This window comes from Ipomoea triloba, chromosome 3, assembly GCF_003576645.1.
Source record: "Ipomoea triloba cultivar NCNSP0323 chromosome 3, ASM357664v1".
Lineage (NCBI taxonomy): Eukaryota > Viridiplantae > Streptophyta > Magnoliopsida > Solanales > Convolvulaceae > Ipomoea > Ipomoea triloba.
Window position 1 is genome coordinate 18,255,818 of NC_044918.1, and position 20,256 is coordinate 18,276,073.

The window sequence follows — 20,256 nt, forward strand, 5'->3', positions numbered from 1 at the left end:
GGGGGGGGGGGGGGGGGGGGGGGGGTAGGGGAATTATAGGAATGGTTGAACAAAGTTTTGGACTGGTAACTTGAAAGGAAGTTAACAGCAAAAAGTAAAACATCAAAGGTCAGTCTCAATTGAACAAGATTCTGATGTTTATTGTACATTTAACAATGGACAATAATAAGAGATATATATATAATATGTTCATCCCCAACTCCAGAAAAAAACAAAAAGAATTTACCGCTGTGGCTGCTGGTTGTAGTGGTTCTTCTCCTTTTTCTTTGCAGCAGCTAGCTTTGCGTTCCTTGCAGCAGCCTCATTAGCAGCAGCTTTGGCCGCAGCATCCATCTCTTTGCTTGACTTCTTCTTTTTCATCGACTGCACTTTCTTAAGCTTTTCTTTCACATCAACATTATGAGCTTCTTCAGCCTTCTCCACTCCACCACTTTCATCTTTTTCCTTTGCATTTCCAACTTCAACACCGTTGGGCAGATCATGTTGCTCTTTGGCCTCCTTTGACTTCTTTTTCTTCTTTTTTGCATTCTTGCTCTCACCAGTAGTACCATCATCCTTCTTATCCTCTCCATTCTCTACCTTCTTGCTCTGTGTAGCACCTATAAGTGAAAGAACATTTCATGTTCAAAAGCCAGGATAATTCAAAATTCATCATGCTACTTGAGCTTGAAAGCAGTAAAAAGGTTCTTCAGTACAAATTCCAGCATGATGCCCCAAACCTCTCCAAAAAATCAGAGATCATAAAAACCTTCCAGAAGCCCAGAAAAGTAGAGAATGTAAATTACCTAGTGAATCGTCTTTTTTCTCAGGTTGGTTGTATCCAAATTCAGCAAGCATAGCTTCAAGTTCTTCAAGTTCCTTCTTCTTCAATTCCTTTTTCGAGAGCTGCCTTTCTGATTCCTTAGGTGCCCCAACTTCAGCAGGTATCTTAGCAACAGACTCCTTCTCTACTGCCACTTCAGGCTCAGGCTCATAGTCCTGTTCTGCTTCAATATAGTCATCCACTTCATCAAGGCCTTCATCCTCACTTTCACTCTCCTGATATCCACAAGTTACAATGGCTTATCCATCCACACTTAGTGAAAGAGGTAAAAAAATAAAACACAGAGAGATTACAGGGTAAAGTGACATCTATCCTGATGCTAAAAAATGAATAATAATAATAATAATAATAATAATAAGCAGATGAGGAAAAGGATGATAATTCCATATTTCCATTCATTATAAATTGTCAGCATAAACAAGTAAAAATTAAAATTTTAAAATGTTTCGTAAAGGTCCTTATTGCCATCACCAAGACAGAAAAAAAACAGGATGATTATATGCTTTCTAACAAGGATTTTTCCAAAAGAAATTTCAGGTAGTCAAAAATGAAAATAACAAAAGATCTTAATGAAATCATTAAAGAATACATGTCATGCAAGAGAAATGGTGAGAAAAGTGATGTGGGAAATGAAGTAAGTGTATTTACTGATTACTAACTTTTGTTGTTCATGTCTACCGTGCCAACATAAGATTATTATCTCCAATCAACAGTGTAATATGTTTGACAGGTTTTACTAATTTGCCTAAGCTAAGCTATCATTACCCTAGAAATGAAAGTCAGCCCAAATCACATGGAATCATACTGGACGTGATATCAACTGGAGAAGATTCAGAATGTATAAAATATTTACTTATATCATTTGCCCAAACCATTCTTTGCATAACCAATGCTTGATGTTCTATGAGACAGTTTCCATATACTCCTTCCGTCCCATTTTGGAAGGGGTAGAGCGGGTAATTGTGTTAGGCATGCTTTTTACGAAAACAAGAAAGATGTGATATTATTTCCAAAATTTCCCTTCCGAATAGACATTGTTGTAAAAATTGTCCTAGGTGGGGATTTTACCCATAGGCGAACATTAGTTGGGCTGAGTCGGCCAACTTGGTTGAGTTTTTTTTTTTTTTTTTGGGTGTGCAATGTGTACATTATTGTGTTTTTCTTATTATTATTACTCGCTCGCCTAGGCGCTACTGCGCTAGACGCCTCCCGGACACCCGACCAGCGCATACAACATTGCAAATAGGCCCACCTAGTCGGCTAGTCAGATAAATTTAAAAAGTTCAATGGTATTAACAATAAACTTGAAAAAGTAAAAAGCTAATGGTGTTTAAATTCAGCAGGTGGTCATTGTTTTGGCCTTTTGGGACAGAGTAAACAGGAAGGTAAGACAAATAAAGTATGACAGAAGGAGTAATTAATAATGAAAAATTTATATTTGGAGAGACAGCTAAAAAAAAATCTGATACAAGGAAAAGTCAGCGAAACTCAGCATTGTGAATCAACAAGGAACCATTCCATAAAACATAACTTACATAAAAGATTGCAAATAGATAAAATAAAGAAATATAGAGTATATTGTTTGTCACTAATAGAGTAATAGGTTAGGTTTATTTAAGTGGAAATTATAGATTGATAGAATAATTAGTCATCTACATGTTTGGAGAAGTCCTAAGGATTATGTAGTATAACAATTCTACTTATTTAAAGCAATATTCTATGAAAAACATCATAAATCATGATAATCATAAGCTTGCTTAACCAAACAGGACTAAGATATTGCACCGAAAATAGAATAGCAATCAGACCTGTGCCAAATGCTACAAAATCACTTTAAGTAAAAGAAATGAATACATAAATAATATACAGAAACATGAGAGTTCAGTATCAACTCAAACAATCAAGAGAGACATACAATAGAGTAATTGACCACATTGGCCCATAATTCTAAAGCAGCATTCAGAATAAATACCCCTTTTTAACACATAAATTCACACTAAAAAAGCATCCAAGTGAAAGTACAAAACACATACATACCTCTAAAACAGGAGTGGCTGTTTCTTTGGTCTTGGAATGCTGCTCCACCGGTGCAGCACCGCCCCAAACAACCTTAGGCGCAGCCGTAGTAATATAGTAATCATCGTCACTTTCGTCATCCACATCGGCCCACGATTTCGTAGTCAGCGGCGCCGGAGCCCAGAAAACCTGCGGCTCAGCCTCCTGCTTCGACGAACCGGAAGAAACCTTACTCTTGGAATCCTTGCTGGACTTCTTCTTCTTCCTCAGAGCTCCCAGCGCCGCGAAACCGTTCGTGCTGTTAATCACCAACTGATCATCCTTCCTGTTTCCACCACCCACCATTTTCCCCCTCCTTCACTCAGAATCTCAACGCCTCCACCAACACAGCTCGCCGCAGTCGACAGATATCTATATCTACGCGATTCAATCTACGGAGAAATAATCCCTGATCGGATGGAAATCGGAGATGACAGATTTTCAGGGAAATTCCGGCGAAAATGGAATTTCCGATAAATTGAAGGAAAATGTTGAATTATGGATTGAATGGCGGTTTTAATTTGGGAGAGAAAGATGAGAATCTGTGAGGGTTATACAGTCTGTATGGTTATATTATTATTAGGGTTTGATAGAGTCGGAGAAGATGGGTAAGACGGAGAAGAAAATTGAATTCTGGTTCTGCGACTTCTGGATTTGTTTGAGGGTAGATTGTAAATATGTGTTTGGATTTGGTTGAATTTATCCAGATTTGCCCAAAATCCCCAAATGGAAATTCACGCATAATGGTACATGGATCCTGTTTTCCCAAATCGGATATATTTTATAAAAATATTTTTACTCCAATTATTTGAGCTGTCAAAACGGACCAATTATACTCTTGACATTTCAATTAATTTAATTTTACTGAAATCGACTATACTAATAACACTTGTTTATATATTTATTTACGTCATTCACAAGCATTATATATATAATCATTTAGTATTAATTAATACAATTAATTTTATCTTTATATAATTATTAATATAAAATTTATTTATTATATAAAGTTATAAATTATATATTTTATAAACTTTATAACCTAATAATATTATAATTACAAAATAAAAATATTACACGTAAACTATATTAGTATTAAATATAATTAAATAAATTATAATTATATATTAAAAATTAAAATCTAATGAAAATAATTTAATCTCATCCAAGGACATTATGATAATTTGATGTAAGTAAGTTCAGATGTTCTTTTTTTTCTTTTTCGAATGCATATTTTTGTTTCAGTACATAGTTTTTCTTTAGAGTGCACAAATTTGACCTTCGGGTGCATATTTATGTGATTTCAAGTGCACAGGTATAGGCCAATGTTTATTACTGTGTATATTTTTTGCTTTCTTTTCAATAGCATATAACTAAATTTCAAATTAAATTTGTGAGATGTACAAACGATTTGTATAGATAATTGCTTCAATAACACTTAAATTGAATAATTTTCCTTTTTGGTACCATAACTTGCTTCGGTTGCATATATTTGTGCCTTTGAGGGCAAAATTTTGGCCTTCAAGTGTATACTTTTGTGGATTCAAGTGCACAATTATGAGCAAGTCTTTATTATATCTTTTGCATTCTTTTAAACAATGTATAGCTAAATTTCTAATGAAATTTATGAGATTTACAAACATTTGTAAAGGTAATTGCTTCAATAAAACTTAAGTTGAATAACTTTCACTTTTGGTACTATCAATTGCTTTGATTGCACATTTTTGTGCCTTCAAGTGCACAATTTAGCATTTGAGTGCACATTTTTGGACCACTGCATAATTTTGGCCTTCAAGTTCACAATTTTAACTTTGAAATGCATATTTTTGTGCCTTCAAGTACAGAATTTTGTAAAAAAATTTTATTTTACGAGCCAATGATCACATTTATGTATGTATGTATGTGTGTACACATACATGATATTTGTTCAAAAAGTTTAATGCGTTTGATTGAAAATGGTATTAATTATTAACTTAGAGGTTAATGGTTTGATTCTTGGGCTATACAAAAACTAAAAAATTGTAACACATAAATTTAAAATAAAATAAAATAAAAAATACTAATAAGTGGCTAATAGGAGCCCGTCCAACCACGGGTTTGGTTGAGAAAATCTAAACTCGTGTAAAATATTGGTTGGCTCATTTTGATCAATCATTATTTTATAGACCATATTATTAAATAATATACATTCAGTATCGAAATAATATACATTCAGTATATTAAGAATGTACATTATATTCAAGGAAAGTACATTATTTTGTTCAATACACAAATGATGTACTTTTAGTATATTAAAAAAATATTTTTTGTTAGGATCACAATTGTGTGAGACCATATCACATATCTTTATTCGTGAGACGAGTCGAGTCGGGTCAAACCAACTTGCAAATGTCATACTTATAGGTGCAAATGTCAGACTTATATGCTCAAATATAATACATAATACTAATTACATGTCTAAACCCATTTCTGAATTAAATACTATTCCAGTTTGGTCATATCTGTTTCTTTGGTAATATTCAGTTTGTTTGTTGGATGAGAAGAAAATGCATTACGCATGAGTAAACCATAGGCATACAAAATCCTTCAAAAATTTACATACGAGAAAAGCTGGGGGGATAGGGTAAACAAAGTTTTGGACTGGTAACTTGAAAGGATGTTAACAGCAAAAAGTAAAACATCAAAGGTCAGTCTCAATTGAACAAGATCCTGATGTTTATTGTACATTTAACAATGGACAATAATAAGATAGATATATGTATATGTTCATCCCCAACTCAAGAAAAAAACAAAATGAATTTACCGTTGTGGCTGCTGGTTGTAGTGGTTCTTCTCCTTTTTCTTTGCAGCAGCTAGCTTTGCGTTCCTTGCAGCAGCCTCATTAGCAGCAGCTTTGGCCGCAGCATCCATCTCTTTGCTTGACTTCTTCTTTTTCATCGACTGCACTTTCTTAAGCTTTTCTTTCACATCAACATTATGAGCATCTTCGGCCTTCTCCACTCCACCACCACTTTCATCTTTTTCCTTTGCATTTCCAACTTCAACACCGTTGGGGTGATCCTGTTGCTCTTTGGCCTCCTTTGACTTCTTCTTCTTCTTTTTTGCATTCTTGCTCTCACTAGTAGTACCATCATCCTTCTTATCCTCTCCATTCATCACATTCTCTACCTTCTTGCTCTGTGTAGCACCTATAAGTGAAAGAACATTTCATGTTCAAAAGCCAGGATAATTCAAAATTCATCATGCTACTTGAGGTTGAAAGCAGTAAAAAAGTTCTTCAGTACAAATTCCAGCATGGTGCCCCAAACCAACATAACAAACCTCTCTACAAAATCAGAGAGCATAAAAACCTTCTAGAACCCCAGAAAAGTAGAGAACTCAAATTACCTAGTGAATCGTCTTTTTTCTCAGGTTGGTTGTATCCAAATTCAGCAAGCATAGCTTCAAGTTCTTCAAGTTCCTTCTTCTTCAATTCCTTTTTTGACAGCTGCCTTTCTGATTCCTTAGGTGCCCCAACTTCAGCAGGTATCTTAGCAACAGGCTCCTTCTCTACTGGCTCTTCAGGCTCAGGCTCAGGCTCATTGTCCTGTTCTGCTTCAATATAGTCATCCACTTCATCAAGGCCTTCATCCTCACTTTCACTCTCCTGATATCCACAAGTTACAATGCTTATCCATCCACACTTAGTGAAACAGGTAAAAAATAAAACACAGAGAGATTACAGGGTAAAGTGACATCTATCCTGGTGCTAAATAATAATAATAATAATAATAATAACAATAGTAATAATAATAATAATAATAATAATAGTAAAAGCAGATGAGGAAAAGGATTATAATGCCATTCATTATAAATTGTCAGTATAAACAAGTAAAAATTAAAATTTTAAAATGATTCGTAAAGGTCCTGAACAGGAAAAAAAAAACAAGATGATTATATGCTTCTAACAAGGATTTTTTCTAAAAGAAAGTTCAGGTAGTCAAAAATAAAAATAACAAAAGATCTTAATGAAATCATCAAAGAATACATGTCATGCAAGGGAAATGGTGAGAAAAGTGATATGGGAAATGAAGTAAGTGTATTCACTGATTACAAACTTTTGTTGTTCATGTCTACCGTGCCAACATAAGATTATTATCTACAATAAACAGTGTAATATGTTTGACAGGTTTAAGTAATTTGCCTAAGCTAAGCTATCATTACCCTAGAAATCTCGGCACAAATCACATGGAATCATACTGGACGTGATATCAACTGGAGAAGATTCAGAATGTATAAAATATTTACTTATATCATTTGCCCAAACCATTCTTTGCATAACCAATGCTTGATGTTGTACGAGGCAGTTTCCATATACTCCTTCCGTCCCATTTTGGAAGGGGTAAAGCAGGTAATTGTGTTAGGCATGATTTTTACGAAAACAAGAAAGATGTGATATTATTTCCAAAATTTCCATTCCAAATAGACATTGTTGTAAAAATCGGCCTAGGCGAGAAGCTAGGTGCCCCTAGGCTGAGGGGATTTTACCCATAGGCAGACATTAGTCGGCCTGAGTCGGCCAACATGGTTGAGTTTTTTTTTTTTTTTTTTTGATATGCAATGTGTACATAGTTGTGTTTTTCTTATTATTATTACTCGCTCGCTTAGGCGTTAGACGCCCGACTAGCGCCTTCTACAACATTGCAAATAGGCCCACCTAGTCGGGTAGTCAGATAAATTTAAAAAGTTCAATGGTATTAACAATAAACTTGAAAAAGTAAAATGCTAATGGTGTTTAAATTCAGCAGGAGGTCATTGTTTTGGGACAGAGTAAAAAGGGAGGTAAGACAAATAAAGTATGGAGTATGACGGAAGGAGTAATTAATAATGAAAATTTTATATTTGGAGGAGACGGCTAAAAAAATCTGATACAAGGAAAAGTCAGCGAAACTCAGCATTGTGAATCATAACTTCATAACAAGGAACCATTCCATAAAACAGAACTTAGTAAACTTACATAAAAGATTGCAAATAGATAAAATCATAAAATAAAGAAAGAGTATATTGTTTGTCACTAATAGGTTAAGTTTATTTAATTGGAAATTATAGATTTATAGAATAATTAGCCATCTACATGTTTGGAGAAGTCCTAAGGATTATGTAGCAATAACAATTCTACTTATTTAAAGCAATATTCTATGAACAAAATCATAAATCATGATAATCATAAGCTTGCTTAACCAAACAGGACTAACATATTGCACTGAAAATAGAATAGCAATCAGACCTGTGCCAAATGCTTCAAAACCATCATCACAAAAGCACTTTAAGTAAAAGAAATGAAGAAATGAATACATAAATAATATACAGAAACATGAGAGTGCAGTATCAACTCAAACAATCAAGAGAGACATAACAAATAATTCTTGCGAATTGTAAGAGAGTAATTGCCCACATTGGCGCATAATTCTAAAGCAGCATTCAGAATAAATACCCCTTTTTAACACATAAATTCACACTAAAAAAGCATCTAAGTGAAAGTACAAAATACATACCTCTAAAACAGGAGTGGCTGTTTCTTTGGTCTTAGAATGCTGCTCCGCCGGTGTCGCACCGCCCCAAACAACCTTAGGCGCAGCCGTAGTAATATAGTAATCATCGTCACTTTCGTCATCCACATCGGCCCACGATTTCGTAGTCAGCGGCGCCGGAGCCCAGAAAACCTGCGGCTCAGCCTCCTGCTTCGACGAACCGGAAGAAACCTTACTCTTGGAATCCTTGTTGGACTTCTTCTTCTTCCTCAGAGCTCCCAGCGCCGCGAAACCGTTCGTGCTGTTAATCACCAACTGATCATCCTTCCTGTTTCCACCACCCACCATTTTCTCCCTCTTTTCACTCAGAATCCCAACGCCTCCACCAACACAGCTCGCCACAGTCGACAGATATCTATATCTACGCGATTCAGTCTACAGAGTAATAATCCCTGATTGTGAAATGATCGGATGGAAATCGAAATGACAGATTTTCAGGGAAATTCCGGCGAAACAGGAATTTCCGATAAATGTTGAATTATGGATTGGATGGCGGTTGTAATTTGGGAGATAAGAGAATCTGTGAGGGTTATACAAAGGGGAACAGTCTGTATGGCTATATTATTAGGGTTTGATAGAGAGTCGGGGAAGATGGGTAAGACGGAGAAGAAAATTGAATTCTGGTTCTGGGACTTCTGGATTTGTTTGAGGGTACGATTGTAAATATGTGACGCCGTGTTTGGATTTGGTTGAATTTTTCCAGATTTGCCCAAAATCCCCAAATGGAATTTCACAACATAATGGTACATGGATCCTTTTTTTCCAAATCCGACATTTTCAAATAATTTTTTTTTTTAAACATACTTCTCTTTTTTTTTTCCTTTTTTTTTCTTTTTTTTTTTTACTCCAACTCTCCAAATATTCAATCATTATACGGTTGACCATGGTCTACATTTCACGTTTGGCCACAAACATATATGTTCATTTTTAGTATACTATATATTATTGTAATTCAAATACTAAATCGTAATAGAATCAATAATTTCAAAAAATATATTATTGTAATTTTTAATGTATTACCTAAAAATAAACATATATTACATTAAAATATACTAAAACAAAACATGTATCTAGAGCCGTTAAAACAGGTTTTGCCCGCCGGCCCACCCTCCCCCTACTTAGGTAGGGGTGGATTTTAGAAATAGAAACTCGCCAAAGAATGGACTTTGTTGGCCAGCGGGCTTGGCTGGGCGAGCCATAACCATCGGCCTATAATACAAGCATTACGCCAGGAGGGGTAGCCAGCATCATTATTGTCTAGGCTACTTAAAATATCATGTGGTGGATAAACTAGCATGTGCATCCCTTTCGAAAGTCTTTTAGCCCTCCTAGCCAGGGCATCTGCGACATAATTATGTTTGCCTAAAATGTTAGTACATAGGAAGAGTGCGGGTCATATGAGAAACAAGCTTGTAAGAGAAAATTAAGAACCAATTTCAATCTTATATATGGAAAAATCTCACAATTTTGAAGCAATTTATAATAAACGATGTGGCATTTGGTTTCTAGTTGCGGATTTGTTTGCAATGCTGACAAACAATGATATGCGTGTGATAGATTTGGCAATTGGTGTGCGGTTTTTGGGTTCTGATTGTATTTTACTCCGTAGTTGCTAGCGTCAATGTGTTTCCTCAGCAAAAGAGTGATAATGTCTAACTGCGTTTTTCTGACGATAAAAATATATGATACAACTCAATTATTCATAAAAGTCAAATAATAAAAAATAGTTATACTTATTTCTATAACTGTCACAAAATAAATATTTCTTATCTGTCATTTTAATAGTAGTCTTTTGAGGATAATACCATTTAAATAATATATGCACTCTACAAGGATAAAACTAAAATTATCTCTAAATTGCAAAAAGGAAATGTAACATTTTCCATTTATGTTGTAAGAATTATCATGAACTATAGATTTACTACTAGTTTTCAAAAAAAAAAAATAGATTTACTACTAAATAATCGTGAAAAGTTAAAGATTTTGACTATTTATCATATTTGTATTAAATAAAATAATGCTATAGATTTACGAAATAATATTTAAAAATTAAAGATTTTGATTTTTTTTTTTGATAAAAGGAAGGGCGGAGCCCCGGAAAGAAAAAAAAAAAAAACAAAAATCAATCCCCACGGGCACAAGGCGCCCCTACAATATCATTTTGGATAAGCAAATCCAGCTCTCTATGAGGGCAAGCCGGTAGCAACACCAATTCAGGATCCATTCCACTCTTTGTCGCAAGCCAATGGGCAACTTGATTTTGTTCTCGCAACACGTGGAAGCAATTCACCTCCCAAATGATTTTGACTATTTAACAATCAAAATTAGCAATTTACCCAAATATTATAAACAAATGCAAATTAAGTTGGTCTTAGTTGATTAATTGATATTTTTTGTGGGTGACGAGAGAAATTCGTAAACACTGTTTGAGAGTGTGCATTGAGTAAACTTCACTCATGTGTAATAGTAAAAAATTACACAGTAAATTAAAAGTAAATTGTCGAAAGAGTGTTAACAAGAAATGAACTTATAAGAGAGTGTTATAAAAATTAAACTTGTAATATTCTTATATGAAAATCATGCTTAACACACTCAATCACTCTGATATGTAATTTAACACCCTCTTTTCAACCGAATTTTAAATCCATCACCATTAAAATACAATAATTTCAATATATTCTTTCAAATTCATGATTGCTTTCTTAAAAATAAATAAATAAATAAAAATAGAGATTAGCAATTTTAATTATATTATTCCAAATTTTTACTTTAAACTCCGAGCACACAGTCTACAAGACTACAAATATCATAAACAATCAACTTAAACTAAGGATGACATGTAAACTACTTGTATCCTTTCTCTGATGAAAAATTGAAAGTATTTCACGTCCCCATTCCAGTTTCTGTTCTCCGAAAATTTTTCTCATCCCCATCTTCATTAGAACGGGAATCAGAGATCTTCGTCAAGTACGTGACAAATTAAATTGGCCATCCTAACCCAAACTAAGCCTAATCGAGTTAGATTTTACAGGAACAAACCACGTATTCAACCTGGGATGAAGTCCCATGATTGCAACGTGCGACGTGGAGGCCTATGAATAAAAGTCGGTGGATAAGATTCCATGTGTCAATTGAATGTACCAATCTCTAATCCTATGGTTCTCCTTGATTCTTGAAAGTGACACATCATTTGAGTGTACACTTTTCCAATCTATAATTTTTTTTTTTAACGGAGTATATATATTTATCCATAGACTTGAATCTTTATGGTTGACATCCAAACACCAACAGACTAGCTTGGGTGATATGACCTTCATTAACCTGACATTTTTTAATTAATTTGCATTCACTAAATTATTTTAATAAAAATAAATGAAATAATTAAAAGTCGAGCATCTTATGCTCAGATGACTCTCATTGAATAAAGGCCATAAAATTCAACTTCGATATTGGAGTAGAACTTTTGAGCTATAACAGATAAAGAAAATATATAAAAGATAATATATTGTAATAGAGTCAATAGAATAAAAAAAAAATAACTAAATATTTACATTTTATGATAATTGTATTTAAATTTTTAAAAGTTGATAAAATTATTACACAGACTTGTGTGTTTTGGGACAATTGTAGCCAATTATATTATATAATGTTAAAAATAATTCAATTCTATTTATTTAGGTATTAATTGATGCCTATAATGTTCAAACATACTTTTATATGGTAAAATGTTTTTTTGAAAAGTTTAATTTTAAAACTTTTACTTGTACAAAGTAGATATTTTCATATATTATGTTTTCATTTTAAAATAATTTGTGTATGAACTCAAGAAATTCGGGTTAGATTAAATTTATTCTTAAATAAAAAATTATAATTATTACAAAATAAAAATATTCGAAACTAATTTATCAAAATTTAGAAGTTTTAATATAATTCAGTGCAATTATCACCAAACATAGAGATTTTATATATATATATATATTTTCCATCTGAAAGTATGGTTTGAGTTTGAAACGATTTATTTGGGGGTTGACTGCAGCTGTGTTGTTGTGTTGACCAGGCGGAAAATAAATTTGCGGTGAACGTGGATCGAACACGTGACCTTCAGATCTTCAGTCTGACGCTCTCCCAACTGAGCTATCCCCGCATTTCAATTGCGTTTGGTTTTAAGTATTGTTATTTTGAATTCATAATTGGTCGACGTAAATATAGATACACATCATTTTAACCATGCATAATCTGTTAAGTTTAACATAGATATAAAGACAATATTTATATGGATTGACACCATACAAAAATATTGTATTTAATTAGCAAGTTTGAAGTATTCATGATACAAAAATGTCGTGACTATATGTTTAAATTCGCTAACTTATAGCACTATTAAATTATACCTCCTAATGCACCTTTACAATTTAATATAATCAACATAAACAATTTCATTCAAAAATCGTAATTAAAAGTGTAAATGTCATACACTTTTTAATAATTAACTAATATTAAACAAAATTTTAACGAGTTCATGTTAACATGCTGACATGATAATTTTAATGTATTAAACGATTGATTAGTGACTTAAACAAATTAATTCATTAATACAATAATCTTAGATACATTTAAGTTTAAATAATAACCCATTATTTGTTTGTGTCATGTTAATAAGTTGTATCAAATTTTTTGAGTCAATCAAAAAGTATGCAATAATAACTTGATATTTATTTTTTAAAAAAATTATTATAGACTTGAGACCTACTGCTTAAACAATAATAAATTTGATAGTACATATTAAAAAAAAAAAATCCAAATAGAGTTAAGCTCAAGTTAACTCCTCAAACCCAAATTCTTTCCAAGCCCTGCAGGTTTACACAAGAAAACAGCAAGAAAACGCCATGTTTTGCTTTTACTCCTTTTAGCAATTCAAGGACATAAAGATGAACATCAAACCCACAATTTTATATATATCTCAATTGATTGGGTGCAGTTGCCTTTGGAATGATACAGGAAATAATAGTCTTTTGATAGATATATTACAAATGGGTTTGGAGAAAATCAATCTGATATCTGGGCCCAAGGCTGGAGCCGGGTCCTAAGTTTGGCACCTCGGAAGTCTCACACTAAGTGCACCTTGGAGGTTCCATGGCAAATGCACCTCGGAGGTTCCAGGTCGAGCTCCGAGTTCGGTGCCTTGAGGAGGTCCAAGGCGTCCATTGCTTAATGGACGGTTGTAGAGGACGTAGTGAAGCCATTAGACCTGGTCAAGGAGGTCCAAATTACCCGTCATTTTCTCGAGGGAGCAGTTGGAGGGCGGCTTAGTATAAAAACATCTCTCTTTGTCTCATTGGGACATCATCGTTCATTTCCTTGCAAATTGCAATGCTATTACACGAGTCTTAATACAATCTTGTCTCCGTGACACCTATTTCTTGTCTTTACATTAATTAGCTTTATCAAAGTATAAGATTTCAACTAAATAATATAGTCCGGCTAGTTTGGGAGACCCAAAATGAGTTACCAATGCAAAATAACACTGCTAGAAGAATAAAATCTTATCATTTCCCCTATGTTCATCATATATATCAAGATGAATGTCAATGTTTGAAGAAATTAAAACCCCATGTTTTGGCTTTGGATTATATTGTATTCAACTGTATGGTTCACCTAAGAAACCAGGAGCAAAAACACTATACACCCCTCAACAACGGCCAGCAAAATGTACAAAACCTTCTTATGCAGCAGCACAACAGAGTGGGCATCTGTGATCATCACAGGGAATTGGCACTTCCCATCAGATGGATCCTCATCTGTCACGACAGCCAGCCCCGAGAAATCGCAATCCCACGCGTTCTGGTTCTTGAACTGATAGTACATGTTGAAGGCGAAAGAGGCGTTGCCTTCGACGCTAAGATGGTTGCAAGAAGAGCCATAGCCTAAAGCAGTGCAATCAGAGAGGCTGCAAGCATAGTCAATGTTTCTTGGCAAATCATCAAGCTCTTTAAGGTGGGGGTTCAAAATGCACCATCTTTTGTGCATATAAGCCACCCCTTCTACTGCAACAAGGCCTTTGTTGAGCTTTTTGCCTGATAAATCTAGCTCATATTTTGGTTTCCCATCGAACTCGAAAATCCCCCAATGCCTCTCAAAGCACCCTGGGGCTATGCTCTTTGTGTTTTCATCAATTAGGCTAAAAAGGTAGAAATCTATGATTTTCCCCTTCCTAGCTGGAGTCCCTTCTCCACTTAAAGCATGTTGGAGAAGTCCCTGATTGAATCTTCTTGCATTTTGGACATTGGCATTCTTATCTCCATCTGTTGGCCATCCAACTTCCCCAATCATGATCTTTATGTCAGGGTATCCAGACTTCTTTAAGGCCCACACAAGCGTGTCGAAATTCGCATCAAACACATTGGTGTACACAGCATCCCCATCCCTGAGGGTCTTGTTTGAGCCGTCGAAGAAGGCGTAGTCGAAGGGGAAGTAGCTGTTGCTGTACAGGCTGAGGAAGGGATAGATGTTGACGACGAAAGGGGCGTCGTTCGAGTACAGATACTGGACAATCTCGATCGAGAGATCGCGGATTTCTGGCCTGAAATCGCCTGCAGATGGCACAGGGTTTGAGTCTGGAGAGTAGTAAATGTCTGCATTGAATGGAACTGTGGCTTTAACTTCTGTTCCTAGCCCAGCATGGTTGATGGCTTCTTGAATGTTTCTCAGAGCTGGAAAAGTGTAAGGCAGAAAACTCCCATTATATGTTGTCAGAAATGGCTCATTCCCAACTGCAACATACCTGCAAATTAATCAAACATTCTGCTAAAACCAAATCCCAATATCAATCAAGATTCAGGAAGAAAATTAAAACCCAGATTTTTCTTTTCTATTCCGTCAAGCTGGTTAGGCTGTTCACTTAATAACTACAAAATTTTATGATTTTTGTTGAATAATGTTACAAAACGGGATTTACCCAGTTTACAGAATTCGATAAATGACTGCGGGTTTTTCTCGAAATTGTGAGGGGTACCTGATTTTGACACCACCAGTGTAGCAGTAATTGGTGACATTGGCATCAACCCAGGCGGCGGCGGCATTGGGGTCTTGGCTCATCTCCTGCAACATCACATTTGGGATTGCGAGCATGACTTCAATATCAGAGCCCATGAGGGCGCCCAAGATCTTCTCATCAGCCTCGAAAAGCTTCACCCTATCGAAGCCGTTGTCTTTGAGGAGCTTCACCACACTCTCCGGCGGCAACTGGTGCGAAGTCATGGTCCCCCAGTTGACTCCCACGCCGCCCCAGCACTTGAAACCCCGCGTCAGCGTCGACAAGGAGAAGAGAATCAAGAACCACCCGCCCTGGAGATTTCTTCTGCCCATTTGGGAATCCTGAAAAGCGGAATCTTTTAATTTCCTCAATCTTTCTTGAATGGATCAAGAAATCCCGAGAAAGGTGAAAGTGAGTGTTGGGATTTTCTCTCCTGGAATATCCTGTGGACAGGTCAAGGTCGTCTCCTCCCCCTTTCTCTCTCTCTCTCTATCTCTCTGAGGTTTTAATGGATGCGAGAAAACTTCAGGGAGAAGGTGAGAAAATCCCAGTGCCCAGTAAGGTCAAGAAAGATGCGGCTTTTCTTAATTCAGTTATACAGTAGTGCCATATTTAGCAGGACATACATGCAATTTTGCAACTGACTATTGGTTTGGTAAAATTCCCCCAAGTTCGTTAGTATCAGACAGACTGTGGACCAACTTTGTAGCTTTGTTATAGCAAGGTTGTGAATTACAATTACTGCACTAAATATTCATTATAAGACTAATTTAGACGAGTCTCGATGCGATTGCCTTAGCTCCTTCCACTTCTATCAATACTTTTTGATAATTTCATTTTCTTTCAAATGTACTTGTTGAAGTAATATATCCTATCCAATAGATATTGGGTCATTATTGATTGAAGGCGATGGCCTCGGAACTTGGCAAATTATACCTTGTAGACCCTGGTCCAAAAATAACTTTTAGATTTTGTATCTGTAGTTTAAACATTTTGTACTTTCAATTGATAGTTTTTGTACCTGGAGCTATCATATGTGTAAGTAATTATCCAAGTTATTTGTTTACATGTACAAAATGTGTTAACTGTAGGTACAAAATTTTTGTATTATGGTTCACAATGTAATATAAACTATGGTCCATGGTATAACAATTAAATGGAAATGGGCTAAGTTATGATACCAAAAAAGAAAAAAAAAATAGTGTCATGACAAGGAAAATAACCATGTATTAACCAATTCAGAAGAGACTTATTTTAAATCAACTTGTAAAAATACGTCATATCGATTACATTTTAATCTTCTATTCAATATTATTCGTTAAAAAGTAATACAATTAGGGTAACAAAAAATTGTTATTTAGATACACTAAAATACAATTACACCAACCGCAAGCCTACTTTGGCTTTGTCCCTTTTCTTTTCTTTTGTTATTGTTTTTTAATTTGGTTTTCTTCCTTTTTTTCTTTATTATTATTTTTTTGCTACATCTTTTTATTTATTTATTATTTATGTTTATCAATTTCCCTTATTTAATTTATTTCCTTTCACCCTTTTTGGTTTACTGTTGGGATCCACGTAGTAAGAGAGAAATTATATTGGTGATGAAGAAGAGCCTTATCCAAAGATTTAAAAAACTATATATATATATATATATATATATATATATATATATATATATATGTCACCTTGGAAAAGCTTCTATTTAGTAAATTATATTCACAGCAAATTAGTCTGCATGCATGGGTTTATACGCAGGTGATGTCAACATGCAAAGCTTAATATATATATTTTTTATTTATAAATTATAATATCTTTGTTTTGAGAGTAACTTGAGAGAGAGAATAGTTTCATATATACATCAGTGATAAATATGCAAATTTGGGGATTGGCATTTAGTGAGAATTCAAAAATATTTCGGTCATAGAAAAGGATTACAAGCAAGAAAGCATTATTAGGATTAGTATTGACAGCAAAAGGTTTGATGATCTGATCTTTAATGCAATAGGGCTCTGTAAAGTGCTAAAAGTATACTTTTTATGAGACAATTTTTTATGTTGTGTCCATGCAATATGTAGTGTCATTTCATTTCACCCATTATTATTTCTCCCAATATTCATATTCAGAAAATTAAATTATTTATAACAAATAACAAATATTACTCCGTATCAATCATAATATTATGTTGGTATAGTATTGCTCATTAAAAAAAAAAAAAAAAAAAAAAAAAAAAAAACCTGAGATAGAGAGAGTGGATGGGCCGTGGCGGGGACAATGGTAAAATTAAAGGAAATTGCAAAGAATTGAGTACTACAAATTGGGCAACTTTCCAACGGAAGTTGACGTGTTTCATGCTCATGCAATCTTCCTTTTTCTTGTTTTTAAGATATGAATTTCTTTAGCTTATGCTTATCAAAGCTGTGATCATCATCAGCTTTTTTGAATACCGGCTTTTGGTCAGCCATACAAAAGATTGGATTTTTTTTGGCCAACGTTTCCAATGTCGAACACAATGACTGATTTTCTTGCTAAATTATAAGCACATCTTTTGGGTGAAACAACTAACATGGAAATATAAAATTACTCAATATCAAAATCCAAAGATTAAACTCTTGATCTTTGATTAAGAATGGATTAGTCCATTCCACCCAACCACGCCTCAACTTTATACAAAAGATTGGATTGAAGGTATATATGTAAGTATAGGTAGCCTATAGATGGTGCATTTCCAATTCAGGAAGACAGATATAATGCATCCTGTTGGTTAATTGGTTAAAGATTTAATTTATTCTTTGACTGATTGACTGCTTCCACCTCCCAGCTTCCAAGTCTCCCCACCCACAAACAATAATATTTTGACAACTTGCTCTCACTCTTTACATAAAGTTGTTTGTGTCTCATTAAATTTTGCACATCAAAACCTTGTACATATAATATCATTGAAGTAATTAAGAATCCATACAAATTAAATGAGATGACTAATTTTACAACTTTCTGTCTTTCTAAGAGAGAAAATGAAAATTATTATGCCTGTATGGGCAATTCAGATTAGTTGGTCACATGAGTGAGGCAGCTGAATTACCATGATTTACATCCTCTCGGATACTATATTGGGTCGGGGCATGGGGACCCTTGGGGATGGAGTTGAGGATTCAACCTTTTGGGAAGAAAGAGAGAAAGTCATTATTCATTTATTCCAAACACATAATTAAGAATTTATGATCTCAATCCCATATATATTATACTTTCCTAGTGTAGGCCAGTATCTCAGGGCTGGTTCTGACAAACTATAGGTCATGTGTAATAACTTAATTTAGGCTTTCTTGCAAATATAAAATAAGGAACATAATACTAGCTTACAAAATATTGATCATGCAGAGATGTAATCGTAGGAGTGAATATATAATATATGTAAGAATACAACCCTACAATGAAGGTGTAGAATGATTGTACAATGACACTATCAATAGATCAACAGTTCATGGTTGTCACCTTTCAACCATATTTTGCTGTCACAGTCAATATGGAGGGTCATTTTTGTTCGATATTTATATTGTAGATGATTGAATTAATATGTTCGGACATGTCTACCATAAGTATAAATAATATTTTAATATTGTAGAGTTAAAAATATTATTTTATACTTCATTGAAATTTTAATAAGAATTAATCTAGATAAAATCTTCTAAGATTGATTGGGTTTTAATATCTATGTGATGTTTGACAATTAGCTGTTAATTGATAACAAATAGATGATTGTGTTAGTTGTTTTAACTAACTAATAGTCATAACTAGCGGTTAGTAGGAAAAGTATTTTGTAAATTAGCTTTTATTGTCAGCGGTTAGTCTATAAAATAACTTTAAGGATTCTTCCAACTTCCTAATACATATTGTAGTTTTGTTAAATGTCATTAAGCTCATTTGCAGTATCCCTAGGGCGAAAATCTATAAATGCCTTGATGAACCATTTCTCTGGCATTCTCAATGCTGTAAAGGATTGATTATAAAGCATCAAGCTTGCATTTACTTTCATGGTACTCCATATAAAAGCCATATTCTTCACAAAACTCTATGGTACATCAATAGAATAACACAAGCAATTATAATAATCAGATGATTGCTGGTGAACAACCAATTCACATTAAACCAACAAAGTTGTTCAATATGGGAATCCTTTATGAGCATTATTCTTTGAACATTCTGCCAACCCCCTAGTGTCTTTTGCAATTTTGTAAAATGCCATTAGCTCATCTGCAACATCCCTTAGATGACAATCTATAAAAACCATACCCACAAAAGGCAAAATCCCTCACCCCGGGGGCCCTCACACCTCGGCCCAACATGATTTATAGAGGTGGTAAATTACAGTGACTCATTGCCCATTAGGTAGGAGGACCAGTGCCTAGGGTGCCCACAAGAAGACCACCAAATTGGAAGTGATCGACTCCGACACTGCAGCTGCCAGAGCTCAACAATCTATAAAAACCTCGATGCACCGATTCTCTGTCATCCTCAATGTCTTCAACAATGAAGGGCCTTTTATTTGAGGCTGTAGGCCAATATCATCTATCTATCTTTCCCCCTAAAAGAAATCTTGGTTTTATCACTCTCCCAAATTAACAAATATCAAGAATGGATACCCAAGCACCACATTTGCATTTAGCTTCATGGTGCCAAAACAAAATCCATATTCCACTGAACTACACAAAACTCTATGGTACATCAGTAGAATAACAAAAGCAATTATAATAATCAGATGACTGCAGGAGAACAATCAA

The 20,256-nt window shown here is 34.4% G+C and overlaps 3 protein-coding genes and 1 non-coding gene across 4 annotated transcripts; all 4 read right to left on the reverse strand.

Annotated features, from left to right (window-relative positions):
- Nucleotides 1–55: 55 nt before the first annotated feature.
- LOC116013998 (stress response protein NST1-like) lies at nt 56–3,577 on the reverse strand. Its single transcript, XM_031253978.1, has 3 exons — nt 2,861–3,577; nt 786–1,038; nt 56–599 (listed from the first exon to the last, which is right to left on the reverse strand). The coding sequence occupies exons 1-3, from the start codon at nt 3,182–3,184 to the stop codon at nt 223–225; spliced, it is 954 nt and encodes a 317-aa protein (XP_031109838.1). The 5' UTR covers nt 3,185–3,577; the 3' UTR covers nt 56–222.
- Nucleotides 3,578–5,436: 1,859 nt separating this feature from the next.
- LOC116013636 (translation initiation factor IF-2-like) lies at nt 5,437–9,092 on the reverse strand. Its single transcript, XM_031253499.1, has 3 exons — nt 8,413–9,092; nt 6,266–6,524; nt 5,437–6,066 (listed from the first exon to the last, which is right to left on the reverse strand). Exons 1-3 carry the CDS (start codon nt 8,734–8,736, stop codon nt 5,678–5,680), a joined length of 972 nt encoding a protein of 323 aa, XP_031109359.1. The 5' UTR covers nt 8,737–9,092; the 3' UTR covers nt 5,437–5,677.
- Nucleotides 9,093–12,519: 3,427 nt separating this feature from the next.
- On the reverse strand, nt 12,520–12,592 carry TRNAF-GAA. The gene has a single exon. It is a non-coding gene; the product is annotated as a tRNA-Phe (tRNA).
- A 1,470-nt stretch (nt 12,593–14,062) lies between these two features.
- LOC116011721 (glucan endo-1,3-beta-glucosidase 8) lies at nt 14,063–16,004 on the reverse strand. Its single transcript, XM_031251123.1, has 2 exons — nt 15,461–16,004; nt 14,063–15,229 (listed from the first exon to the last, which is right to left on the reverse strand). Exons 1-2 carry the CDS (start codon nt 15,811–15,813, stop codon nt 14,104–14,106), a joined length of 1,479 nt encoding a protein of 492 aa, XP_031106983.1. The 5' UTR covers nt 15,814–16,004; the 3' UTR covers nt 14,063–14,103.
- Nucleotides 16,005–20,256: the final 4,252 nt, after the last annotated feature.

Bases quoted from the DNA above. Each gene is read 5' to 3' on its own strand.
- LOC116013998 (XM_031253978.1), bottom strand. From the start codon at position 3,184: ATGGTGGGTGGTGGAAACAGGAAGGATGATCAGTTGGTGATTAACAGC. The intron at 1,039-2,860 runs GTATGTATGTGT...TGTGGATATCAG, and splicing joins CAGCCACTCCTGTTTTAGAG to GAGAGTGAAAGTGAGGATGA. The intron at 600-785 runs GTAATTTACATT...TTTCACTTATAG, and splicing joins GAAAAAAGACGATTCACTAG to GTGCTACACAGAGCAAGAAG.
- LOC116013636 (XM_031253499.1), bottom strand. From the start codon at position 8,736: ATGGTGGGTGGTGGAAACAGGAAGGATGATCAGTTGGTGATTAACAGC. The intron at 6,525-8,412 runs GTATGTATTTTG...TGTGGATATCAG, and splicing joins CAGCCACTCCTGTTTTAGAG to GAGAGTGAAAGTGAGGATGA. The intron at 6,067-6,265 runs GTAATTTGAGTT...TTTCACTTATAG, and splicing joins GAAAAAAGACGATTCACTAG to GTGCTACACAGAGCAAGAAG.
- LOC116011721 (XM_031251123.1), bottom strand. From the start codon at position 15,813: ATGGGCAGAAGAAATCTCCAGGGCGGGTGGTTCTTGATTCTCTTCTCC. The intron at 15,230-15,460 runs GTACCCCTCACA...ATTAATTTGCAG, and splicing joins ACTGGTGGTGTCAAAATCAG to GTATGTTGCAGTTGGGAATG.